Below are 13,463 nucleotides of genomic sequence, written 5' to 3' on the forward strand. Positions count from 1 at the left end.
CAAAATTTGACCTCTAAGTTATTCTCCGATTGGGGATGAATGTGGCTCAGTATGGCAGATTTGGCTTTTGACATCAAAGCTTCATTTAATGTTTCTTGTGTTTCCATTGTTCTATTTTAGTTGAAAACATCAATTTTTTCGATGATTATGAATCAACAACGTCACAATGTTCTGATGAAAGAGCGGAATATCATGACTATAGTAAGGACAGTTTGATGGAGAGTACAGAGAAAAAAGAAGTACCAAAGCAAAGAAAAGATTTACAAATACTTGAAATGAGTCACCATCATTCATATATTGAACACATTATAACTAGTGAAGGTGGAACTATTAGCATCATGGGGGTACATCTGACTATTCCTGAAAATTCATTATTTTCTGATCATGTAATTGCTGTTAAAGTGATCTATGATCCTGACATGTACCTCCCTGGAAATGCTCTTAGGGGCAGAATGACACCCCTGATAAAGCTAGAGCCAGAAGGACTTGCCCTCAACAAGCCAGCACAGCTGACTATTCCTCACTCGGCTATTATCCCTGAGCCAGATCGACATGGTGTTATAATCTTCACTAGTCTGAAAGATGAAGAACATTTGCAAGAAGGTAATGACGGTGACCTATTAACACTTTTAATCCAATCGATGAATGTACCAGGGCCTACTTTCAATTTCGTGGCTAGCTTGTGTTAGGTCCCTTCTCTTGAATATCTTTTTTTCGGTCTTACCGATGTAGCTTGCAAAATTGTGTCATTTCCTTCCATTGCAATGAATAAACGGTGTTTTCAAACGTTTCCTGCGTGGAATTGGGTAAAATAAATAAACGATACATGTATATATAGGTTATATTTGTGTAATGAACATGCTGATGTGGGCGGTTGCAGTGATTTTACGGTACATCCTTCAAGCCATAAGGGGCAACAGAAAATAAATGTCTTTTTCCTTCTCCGTTAAACCCACCTGGTCAGAGTGCACTTAGAATAAAATACGTTAAATCTGCTTCGGAAGTTTGTTTCCCGAAATTCATCGGCAAACACGTATTGAGACTTAAAGATAACCAAGTAATATATTTTGTATAATATTACTTACTATAGGTGAAATAACTTGGACCGAAGATAAATGTTTTGATTGGAAGCTACACCCGGAGAAAATCAGTCTTCATATTAACATCCTGAGCTACGTCTTTGTTAATTTAGTCAGCCAAGAAACAGAACAGAAGCATATATTCCGTATTGTTCCATTTATTGATGGGATACTTGATGCCAAAGATGATGTCTTAATAACTGTTTGTTTCTGTAAGGACAGTGATGAAGAGTACAAGGTGAGGATACTCTCCTGTTACCATGGTGATATCTGTAGTAGCTTAGACGTCAGTTCTGTTTAGTTTTGTGATTTGTAAGTCAGATACTGGCAATGTTACTTTCTTTCATGATCTATACATTGACTTTTATTGTGTTTCACTGGCAAATTATGAAGTGATTTGTTAAGGGCACCTTTCTTCGGTCAAAATTTTATTTTCATAAAAACTATGTGTTTCCCCTTACAAATATCCACATGACCCAAGTTTTCATGGTTCACATAATTTGCATTACAAGTATTTAGAGGATTTGAAAAGAACATGCAACATAAGTTATATGAGCAAATTAAAGAAACAAAGATTAAGTTACTTGCTATAGCAGTATTGATCTCTCTTTGCAGAGTGAAGGCACAACAAATTGCATCATTAAATATCTGCTTGGTTGTTCTTTTTTGGTATTTACTTTGCCATGTTCGTATGTTTTAGTTGCTGTTAGAGGACCACCAGTCCAAATTGAGTCTAGGAAACTATACAACATTTCAAGTTACTCGGATATTGAATGACGGCAGAGATTATGCTTCTTACATTGATCTGATGATGTCATCGCCCGGTGATAGTTACCATCTGATAAAGGAAGAATCAACAAAGGTTTGTATTAAAGTTTGTCTTTTAACATTACAATACCTGTAGTTAAGGATTGGTTTCCTGAAGTGGACCACAATGTTGTAGTGGTTGGAATGTCTCCCTTTTACCTACTAGGTTTCTCGTTAAAAAGCCCACCAGGGACCAGAATCTATGAGAAACGTCTGCTGTGAAATGTTGTTGAGCAGAATCTTGTGTGGGTTGTCCTTCCGGTATGTGAATTATTCAATAAAGTTTGATAATATATTCTTTTACTTGGTTTCACAAAGTGCGTCAATCAGCATGGCTGCACTTTTGTGATAATGAATGGTTATGATGGATGGGATATTGATTGAGTGCCTGTCCTGTGAGCAGGAATGATAAAGAACACTACATGCCTGCCTATTAATTCTCTCAATGCTCATTGAATATAACATGAATATTCATAGCTTGAATATGTTCCCAGAGGGTTCCTGCTCCATGGAAAAAACTAAACAGAAATGTTGTTATGGACTTACATTCTTCACCAGCTGCCTAATGAAATCTTAAGATTTGAACAGCCACATTCCTTGGTTCCTTACCAGCATTTCCTTAATTCTTATATCTTATAGTTTGCACTGTTTCTTTGAATACTTATCAAGCATTCTCATCCTCAGTACATTGATCTTCAATATATTTTATTCATTAGCATGTAGACATTGATCACCTTTGTGCTGCCAGTAGAGTCTCTCATCAGTTCAGACTTAACAGAAACAACGATGGAGACACTGACATGGTTGATGTGAAGTTAAACATATCACAACATGAAAAGAATCAGTTATCCCTTATCCTCCAATCAAATGTGAGTTATGTCTGATAATTGTCTTCCACCTGTTTTTGTTCTGACGTGTTTCTTCATTACATGACATTAAGTGGCATTTTCTATCTTCTCAACATTTCTTTGTTTATTCATGTCCTGTCTCTTGGAAGTCTTTTGTGTCAATGAATAAATTCAGTGCTGTAACTGGCACCTCTCTCATGGATCCTTACCTTTCTTAATATTATAAACTTATTATATTATATTATATTATATTACTATTATAAACTATTATAATATTATAAACTATGCATAATTGCAATTAAATAAATATTTTGTTGATCTACTATTGTATTGTCAGTCACTCAAGTGATTTTGGTGTACCTACTTTTCTGGTTTTAATCCTGTTTTCAAGTTTTGCCGACTATTTCATGGTGCTTTGTAAATAATGGGTAACTCAAAATGCAATGAATTTCTGAAGAAGTGTACATATCATAGGCGTACGAGGCGGGGTGCAGGGGGGCAGACTGCCCCCCCCCCAATTTACAGAGGACAAGAAATTCGGGCAAAAGTCCTAAAAAATTCGGGCAGCCTAAGAGGAGAAATATATATATATATATATATATATATATATATAAATATGCAGTAGCTTGCCCGATTTTTTTTCAAATTTTTGCCCGAAAATTCCATGATTTTCTTTATTTAGCATCATGATGCCCGAATATTTCCGTGTAACACCACCGTAAGCGCAGTTCATCTGGGCTACCACGCTTTTTGCACGATCATTTTTTTTCTAACTAGTCAATTGTATAACTGGACCAAGGGCGGCAGAACCGGGGGCACAGGGGGCACGTGCCCCCCACACTTTTCCTCAGGTTAAAAATGTGCCTTTTTCTACATAAAAATTGAGGTGCCTTAAGTTAGCAAGAGGCCATGGAACCAGAATGAACACTCAGGGAGGGCCGTTTCCGGCCATCTGAGGGGTTTGTAAAACCAAAATTTTCTAATACGCTCCGCGCCAACCGATATGGCGGCGCTCCGCTCAGATAGTCGTGCATGCAACTTTGCAAATCCTGGCTAAGCCCGTGACTTTTAAAGAATTTCTGTCGGTCAAACTCAAAGCTATTTCGAATGGAAAAAATTTGTTAAGTTATTAACAAGAAAAAAACTCTAATTCGGAAGATTCCTACATGAGCATAGAGCATGATTTTACGTCATTTTGTCTCAAAAGAAAATATATTATATTATATATATTATATTTTAGACTTTCTTGTGAGACAAATTGCAGTCTCACCCGACACAGCGACATTATCCCGCCTACGTGTCGTTGAACAATGTATGTTTTTCTGGAGGTAGCTGAGTACTGTGTTAAAATAATAAATAAGGTAACTAAATAGGAGCTTAAAAATATACTGTCCCATTTTCCCCTTCAAAGTGATGGTACCATTTTTTCTTCTTCTAATTTACCAAATTTTTGGGGAAGTGTAAATTTCTAAAACGTGAGATTATAAAATAAAGAATGTTTAGATGCAACTTACAAGGCCTCAGAAGTGCCGTTTCCGGTAATCTGAGAGGCATTGTTTGCCAACAATTTTCTTGTACGCTAAGCGTCAACTCATGGTGGCGCTCCGCTTAGATAGTGTTACGGGAACTTTCGGGCACAAACAGTTCTGCCCCCCCCCCAACTGAAATGGTCCCGTAAGCCTATGGTACATATCACCTGTGTTTTATTACATGCACAGGTAAAAACTTATGGGAAACTGTTTTGTAGGTATGAGCTACCAATTAGTGAATAATGCATAAATAATAGCTATGTTTTTATCACCAGTCCTTAACTGTTGGATTCCACAAATTTCTGATGTGCTGTTCCATGTCTGTTTCAGCCCTATTTTTCTTCATTATGTTCCTACTTTAAACCTAATCTTTCACATGGTGTGCACTCTTGTGTGTTGAACGTGCTTACATTTACAGTTCCCATTACTAAGTTTTGTTTTTGGTTTAATTCTTCAGGTGAAAAACATTCTCTTATCTCCAGAAAGCCAGGAAATTCTTTTTAGAGGACTGCGCCCAGGTAAGTATTCAAGTGGAAGTGGAAGAGGAACAGATGGGTGAACTTTTGAAAGTCCACCCTGGCCTGTACCTAAATGTAGTTGGCACAAAAAATGAATGATAATTATACTAGACATACACCAGGAAAGTGTGTATTAGTGGAGATGAAAAGGTAAGCACACATATAGAACATTGTGAGTGTCTACGTAGACCTGAAAAGGCAGAAGCATTTGGTTTTACAGTAGACACACCTGAGTGTTACTTATACTAACTTAATATTGGGGAACATTTAATCAACATCAAAACTTCTGTTTGAAACAAATTTCATCTTGATGCTGAACCCGAAAGATTTCTTCTTAGTCCCACTTGCAAACTCTCATGTTTAATTAGTATGCTCACTTCCCTCAATGCAACTATGAAATTGAAGCTGTATACAAGACTAGAATTTATCGAAAAGATAAGGGCTTAAAGCTGAAAAGTTGTACATAAGTTGTGGACAGAATACTTAACCAATTCATTGAGTGCACGCACCAGAGGTTGACTTTCATACCAACCTTCCACATGCAGGTTGCATTGCTTCGTGTGGTCCAGTTGTGTACTTGTGAATGTTAGGTGTGAATATTGCTCATTGTTCAAACTTGGCAGTCAATAAGCATAGGCACCAACATGTTTATATGTGATATCTAGTCTTTGCTATACTTTTTTCGAATGTAAGTGGATGTTATGTCCTCACTTTCAGACTTACCCAAATATGAACAGTTGAGAGGAGCCATTGCAAAGCTTTTAGATAAACAACATTGTCTAAAGCTAGGCGTATATTTTAAGCTCACGCCAGTAGAAAATGAAACAATTCAGACAGCAGCAGAATCTGGAAAGATGCTGATGAAAATATTGGATGAAAGAGAACTCATCATGCCAGACAGAATGATTGGAATGTATGAAGGATTGAAAGCTATTCACTTTAATAAGGTGGCAAGTCTGGTGCTGGAGTACATCGATACATCACAGGAGAAGAATGAAAAGGAAAGCGAAGGAGAAAAAGATAAAAAGAAAATGGTTTGTGCTTTGTAAACACTGTTAAGACTTTGACACTTTATGCATTTAGCTATTAAAACAAAAGTCACTTTGCATAAAATCAAGATCTAAGAATATTAGAAGGTCTAGTACAGAGTGTAATTTCTGATATGAAAAGTAATATGTTTGTTGTCATGCAAGTCTGTCTGAAAAGTCATCGTTCACTAATTATAACAGTTTCTTTCTTACTCAAAGTTACGTTTTTAGAGATCAAGTTTAGAATATCTATTGAAGCTATATCAAATACAGTAATTAGTTTTATATGTTCATAAAAGTATGATAAAAAAATATATAATTTTATGAAAAATTTGTTATATCTCATCATTATTTCAGGTAAAAATTCCAGAGAAACAGAAAATCACTTCAAAAAGGGATTCGAAATTGTCAGTAAATATCAACATTTTGATACAAGAGGGATACACGAGACTGGAAGTCCAAAGAGCCTTGAAATTGTCTCATGGAAGACTGGACTTGGGAAGACGGCTGTTGCTACTTGCTAAGGAAGAGCATGGTAAAGGTACCCTCTTTATTCAGCTACACGGGTATTTTTTACTTATATATTCCTTCCGGATTTAATTAATCTCACAAACTGTTGTCTCATATTTCTGGATATTGTTTGCATGAAACAGATTCAGTTAAATTCACTTTATGGAGAAAAGGGTATTTAAAATATTTGCATTTTCCTTTTCTTTCAACCTTACAGCCATCATCAAATCTTTTGATCAGCTAAAGCAGAACTTATCAGAACATCTTGATGTAGACCAATCTACCCTGCTGGCCAAAAATTCACTGATAGTTTTTCTCCCACGAACATCACAGAATTGGAAAATGTCCTTACGGAACAAGGAAAAGAAGAATGTGCAAAACTTGTCAGAGATTTTAGACTAAAAAATCCTGTAGTTCAAGCAACAATGTGCCCAAAATAATGACTGAAAACATATTGTGGGTTATTTAAGCAAATCATGATGAATACGAGCATCATATTACCAGTGGTGCTGTACACAGGAATTTTTCACTTGATTAATTACAGTCATAATGGATATATATTTTTTTGGAGTAAACGTGGATTTTAGTTATATTACAGTAATGTACCATTAAGTGTGTACATGTCTGTCACCAGTTGTCAAACAATAGACCAGTAGTCATTAATTGTCCCTATACAGACTAAGAATAAACGGAAATATCATCGTTTGAAGCTAATACACTAGAAAAAAATTGTTTGTCTGTGTGTGTTTTCATATTGGCCTACTTTGTCAACATAGTGTCTCAACAACAGTATTGATGTTGACACACCTGATACGTGGAATGTATAACTTATATACAGTGAATTCAAGGTTGCTATTGTTTTGGCAGTGGTCAAAGTTCATGTCAATTCAACAAATATCAAAATGTGAAAATCTGTAAGTTTTGTTTGTGAACAATTGTAAGAGTGACAGTTCAATACATGCATGTGTATTGTTCTTGGTTATTCTATTGAGGTCAAAGTCATTTGAGGGTAACAGTTATGAAAATCTGGAGTTTTCATAAACATGGTGTATTACAAAGTGCAATAGTTTACAATCTTCTAGATACCTTTGCAAATTATTTGCCATTTAGGATGATGTTACAATTTGTATATCAACACTTTCATGTAAAGTTCGGCAATTCTCATCAAGATTGGCTACTTATGAATGGGTAAAGTTGAAGTGAAGTTGTGTGCTCTCATTTTACTGTAAAGTTTATGCATCCTTTATGTCAAAAATTGCATCCTTATAGCATTTTGTGTGATAAGATTAAAATGTCCTCATAACAGTTGAGCTGAAAAGATTGTTGGGTTGGATGAGAAGAGAAACCTATGCGGTCGCGTGTATGTGTGCGTGTATGTTTGTCTGTACGTGACGCTAAGCTTGTTAACACGATATCTCAAGAAAGGTAACTTTGATGAACCTCATACTAAGCATATGGATATCCCATTTTGATGAAAAGAACTCTATTGTTTTTGTGGAGGTCAAAGTTCATTTGAGGTCACCAGAGGTCCAAACATGAAAATCTTGTAAACACAATTATGAAGGAAACAATTTAAGAAGGAAACATTGGTGGATCATGTAGATATCTTATATTGAGTAGAACACCTCTCTTGTGTTTTGTGGAGGTCAAAGGTCATTTAAAGTCTAACAGGGTCAAACTGAAATCCTTGGAAACATGATATCTCAAGTAGGGAAACTTTCGTGTATTATAAATTCATAATTGGCATATGGATGTTACATATACAGTAGAAAATCAATTTGGGGTAGGGGGAGTGGTCAAAGGTCATTTGGTGTCATTAAAGGTCAATTGTAAAAAAGTTTGTTAACATGATTTTTCAAAAAGGGTTACACGGATGGATCTCAATACTTGACATGTAGATGTAAGAAGTTGCCCATTGATAAACATGACAATAATTTGAATACTATCAATCTACTACGGGTATCAACAAACTTTGAGTCATCGAAACCTCAATTCATTGGTTGTTGTTTCCTCTGTAAATATCTCAGTCTTGTATGCATGAATATAAGCATATTTCTATTAAAAAAAAAGGATTTTGGAGAAATGCAAAATACAGAGAACATTAACAGTTAATTTGAAATTCCAAACTGAACACAATTCACAGTTGTAAAAGGATAATAAAAGCTTTGGAGAACACTTGCTATTATGACATCACAGACCAGTAATTGTTATCTACTTCCTAAATGTGGAAAAGGGTTTAGTACTAAACCAACCAAAATAACATTTCATCAACCACATCACCAGATAGGAACAAAATATTTCCAACTCTATTGTGGATTTAATACTGGGATATATTTGATTTAATTTAGCATATATTCTATTTAATACCAATATATATTCCCTTAAATGTTGGTTTAAATTCGAATTAATAATCGTATATATTTCCACTTTATGTTAGTATATAAAAACACCCTGTGGTTAACCATTATATATCCGAGGATTATTTAGATTTAATCCTGGTATAAATTCAATTTAATACCAGCATATATATATTATACTGGGTTTGTCCGACTCGGCTTGCCACATAATAATAATAGTACTAATTACAACAATGTATAATGCGCTTTACATAACGAATATCTGAAAGCGCTTTTTAAAGAATGCAAAGAAAAACCACTACTTATTAAAGTACTTAGCAACGAGGAAGGTTTAAAGATGAGTCTTGACAATTTGAAAATTATCAAGTGCACGAAGGACATCCAGCAAATGGGATAATAGCACAGATTGAACAAAAGAGATATGTTATTTAGATTAGTCAACACTTTATTCTTAGCCATCAAATCTTAAGTGTAATTAACATGATTGTTCAACCCCACAGGCTGAAAATTTATCAACATTTGCTGAAAATATCCTCTGTCAGAAGTTACTAAGCCTAAAATAGGTGGAAGTGAGAGGTGGTGCAAAAATGGTTGTACAACATTACGTTTAAGTGAACACTTTTGTCAAAAAGAACAAATGCATGAACCTCTGCTGGGTACCTGATGGAGGGGTGGGTTGGTGGTGATGACTACTTTGACACAGACTGGGAGATGATGTTTGTACATAAGCTATGCGCTACTAAGTTGTCTCTTATAAGAGGGTGAATGTATGCAACTATAATATCAATGTATTTCTCTTATAATGAAAGTTGTATATGATGTTTAATGATTTAGCACAAATAGCATACTTAACAGATCCTGCATTTGTGAAAACTTAAAAATACACAATGGCCTCCTACTGACTGTCTTACAGATAACTTGTCTCCATTTTGTTGTTGTTTATTTGGTTTTTAATCTCTGTTTTCTCTTACCTTTGATGATGATTGCAAACTAGAGTAGGCCTAGTCAGAAACCAGGTTCTGATAAAGTTTGCTATATGGCCTAGCCCTAGTAAGAGTGACATTGTGAAGATGATCAAGTGTCTGTTATACCAAGCGTAGTATTATGTGTGACCATTGGCTATGTTTTGCACACTAATTACCGCTTTCACTAGTCTGCTAGTCATGTCGATGATCAGCTGTTCTTCGAGCAAGGAGTGCTTCGTTGATACTGCTTATGCATTACAATGCGTTCTCTCATTGGCTTGTCTAAATCAAGAGGCACGACGTGAAATCTGTCTTCAGCGCAGCCAGTAAGGACAGTTTCCATATTCCATATCATGCTTCAAAGCACTGGTTTAGACAGTACAAACAGTTCTTAACCTTTCATTGGTTCATTATACTGACACTTTACCAATGCTCTCAGCCGGGACATGTTGTTGTTCATACTGGGTGTTCAGCCGATAAACTTCCTGATACTTTCGATCATTTATTTCTCAATTAATGCAACGTTTTTGGCAAAGTTAGCATTGTGAAACCTAAACTTTCATGGTTCGTCAGATCAGCAGCCTCAATGAAGTTCCAAGTTTGAAAATGAACAGTTTTGTGTATTTCCTTTTCCACCATAGACACAAAATCACTTTAATTTAACCCTCTAAAAATTTTATATATTACCCACGTATGCCTGAATCGCTAATATGATATGTGAAGTTACTGTCAGGTGGCCCTTTATACCTTCTTTTAAGTATAGAACCGGCCAAAAAAGGAAAGACCTATGATGCTCTACTTTACAACAGTAAATTAAATCAAACTTGATTTTCGACGAAAATTTCCTATGGATATGAATCATAATTTATGCCTATAGAACTGGAAGGTCTGATATTATATCCGCACAACTGAGAAAATGAAGGTGTTCCTGTCTACACTGCAGAGCACGAACACCCGAATTAATGAAACTTTGTCATTGACTGCTACTAGCTGCAACTGTCGCTCGAAACAGACGTTCCCTGGCGTCGATCAGCAGATGCATTGACCATTATGGCCCTAATGGCAGGCTCTGAGGGCCATCGTGATGGTTCGTCCATCGAAAATGAGAAGTGGGAAGTTTCAAGTCCCTTATTAAGCTGGTTAGTACTGTGTATCAGATGATGTCTTGAGAAGTCACTTAGAAACGTGCCGGAAAAGAGCTGCATACATATCAAAAACAACACAGAATGATGTACTAGACTGTGTTTAAGAATACATCCGCGGGAAATTCTAGCGGAATGGAACCACCAGAGGCTGGGTATGGTCTCATCGCAGATGAAGTTACGGACACATCCAAATGGGAGCAGCTGTTTGTGATTATCCGCTATAGTAAAGATGATGTACCAATCGAAAGAACTACTTGAGTTCCTAAAGTGTGAGGAAATACGGGGAGAAAACATTGCTGATACTATTTTCGATTGCGTATCAACGAAATGCAATGCACAAAACCTACGATGGAGCTGGAAATATGGAATGGAAGCGAAAGGGCGTAGCTAAAATATTTCAGGACAAGTCAAAAACATGACTGGACATCCAAATTGTAGTTTGCATGAACTCAACCTTGCATTGTCGCATGCTTCGCAATTAATTGAAATTTTTAACGTGGTTTGATTGATGCAGTCTGTGGGTTTTTTCTCAAGTTTGGCCCGAAACGCCAGCGTAAACTTGAAAACGCTATCACTAAATGATATCTTCAACTTTCATAATATGTTTCGCCGTTTGTGGTTACATATATTGGTACACCAAGGGCTTGACGCCTCAGCTGCCGGGGACGGCAGTGGACATTATCCGTGCCTATGGCTATGTTGGCCTTGTGAATAACGACCTTGAAGACATCAGGGCAAAGTGAGAAGAGGAATTTTGACAGATTGTTTAAGCAGTGCGAGGAGATGGCTGAGACAGCACATGGCTCCTTGCAAACCCTCAAATCAAACATGGAGTCTGATAATGCGAAAACCTAATATCAGAGGAACCATATTCATCCATTCATTGACAGTCCCATCACTGAATATGTAAACGGTTTATGGGACAGTCACCTGACTCAATAAAGACTCTCTACCTCCTGTCGAAGCATCTCGATGAAGATCTCTCTAAGAGCCAGAACTTCTACTGGAAATTTAAGGGCCGTACGCTGCCTCATTCAAACAAGAAGTGCGTTTGTGGCGCGGGTTTTGGTCTACTGAAGAGGTTAACCCAAACACGATATCGAAAACATTGAGAAACCTCACAAGTGACCAAGGTGACAAATTGTATCCGAATACCACTACATGTTTACGCATTTTATTTACATTTGCCTTACAAGCGCGAGTGTTGAACGAGCCAACTCCATCTTGAAGTTCATCAAATGTCATCATCGGTCAACCATGGCTTGGATGATCGAAGGAAAGCACTCCCTATGTTTTACATCCATAGGGATATGCGTCTAGACTATGGTAAAACCATTGACATATTTGCCACATGCTGCACCGGACGGATTTTGCTAAAGAATCCACTTACTGATGATGCATGACGTATGTGTTCTTTAAACTCATGGGTATCATTAACTATAAGTTCATACTATCTGATTATCTGGATGATCTGATGATCTGATTATGATGGCGCATGTCGTATGTGTTGTATTAAATCACAGTGAGCATCATTAACTATAAATTCATACAATCTGATTATCTGGTTATTAATAGTAAAATGGTGAGTAGTCGATAACCTAATATTATGTACCGATACGGTATCTTTTGTGTACTTGATCCACATGTTTTTAAAGAATACTTTTCTCTGTGTACTATTATTCTTGACTGCCAGATGCCAGAAAATTGCATCTTAAAGTGATTTATTTTTAATCCATGGAGAAGAACCCCCAGATCCCGCAAACTTATTTTAGTGTTTTTTTTTCTATATTGACATGGCATTTTGTGTCATTTGTAGCGAATGTCGTATTTAGTATGTTGATGTATCACATTTAGTACAAGAAGTCAGTTGCTGGGGTCAATGGTCATTTCAAGATAGCCTGTGTCATTGTGAATTTATTGTTAGTCTCATCACACTGCTTTTCACTGTATAACTCAGATCAAAATGACATCTTATGATCACCAGTTTATCTTTGAAACCAAAACTTTGAAACAGCTTTAAACAATGAAAGGATCTAATTGAAATGGAGATATATTGTGAGAATTACCGTATACACACAGTCTCTATATAATTACAAAGCCACTATCGTTTATGCCAAAGAATCTACAATATGACGAATATCAGCAACCAATCAAAGCATTGGCTTCACTTCATTTGCTTTAATTATAAACAAGACGATATTCATTGTATGTGTAGCTAACTGTGTAAGACTGCATCGACTCCTTACAAAAGTGTTCATTCTGGAAAATTCAAAGAGTAAACTTCAGAAATTAGAAATCTACCAAGCAAGATGATATACCAAATTGGAATTGGTCTAAAGTCCAAGTGCAGAAAACTGGACTCGAGTACTATAAACGTATATAATACACATTTCTTTGCGGGTATACTGTACGGTTGGGATCTAAATTAAGTACGTATTTGTTGCCACATTGTTCAGTCCAGTGGTGTTGTTATTGTTTGGTGCCTAGGGCAATCAATCTTGTAATTATACAACAGACACATCCTACATGTGATTCATCGATTAACGGTAAACTGTAACCGTAGGTTTTTTTTTTGTTTTTTAAATCATGTGATGCAACTTACCAGGTAGAAATAATTAAACAGCAACACTGTGATACACCAAATTTTGACACATTGTGAGTAACAGATGATGAAGCC

At 36.2% G+C, this 13,463-nt stretch overlaps 3 protein-coding genes across 4 annotated transcripts in view; all 3 read left to right on the forward strand.

The window, feature by feature from the left end:
* The window catches only part of LOC139981265 (uncharacterized), a 155,251-nt gene that overhangs the window by 53,960 nt on the left and 87,828 nt on the right, over nucleotides 1-13,463 (forward strand). The window lies entirely within an intron of this gene.
* Nucleotides 1-13,463, forward strand: part of LOC139981354 (uncharacterized) — a 125,035-nt gene that overhangs the window by 25,990 nt on the left and 85,582 nt on the right. The window contains exons 9-11 of the mRNA XM_071993692.1: nucleotides 121-603; nucleotides 1,091-1,317; nucleotides 1,780-1,941. Of these exons, the coding sequence (XP_071849793.1) occupies nucleotides 121-603; nucleotides 1,091-1,317; nucleotides 1,780-1,941 (872 nt within the window). The remainder of the gene's footprint in view (nucleotides 1-120; nucleotides 604-1,090; nucleotides 1,318-1,779; nucleotides 1,942-13,463) is intronic.
* The window catches only part of LOC139981250 (uncharacterized), a 164,710-nt gene that overhangs the window by 20,646 nt on the left and 130,601 nt on the right, over nucleotides 1-13,463 (forward strand). The gene's annotated exons all lie outside the window — the stretch shown is intronic.

Source organism: Apostichopus japonicus, chromosome 15, assembly GCF_037975245.1.
Source record: "Apostichopus japonicus isolate 1M-3 chromosome 15, ASM3797524v1, whole genome shotgun sequence".
Lineage (NCBI taxonomy): Eukaryota > Metazoa > Echinodermata > Holothuroidea > Aspidochirotida > Stichopodidae > Apostichopus > Apostichopus japonicus.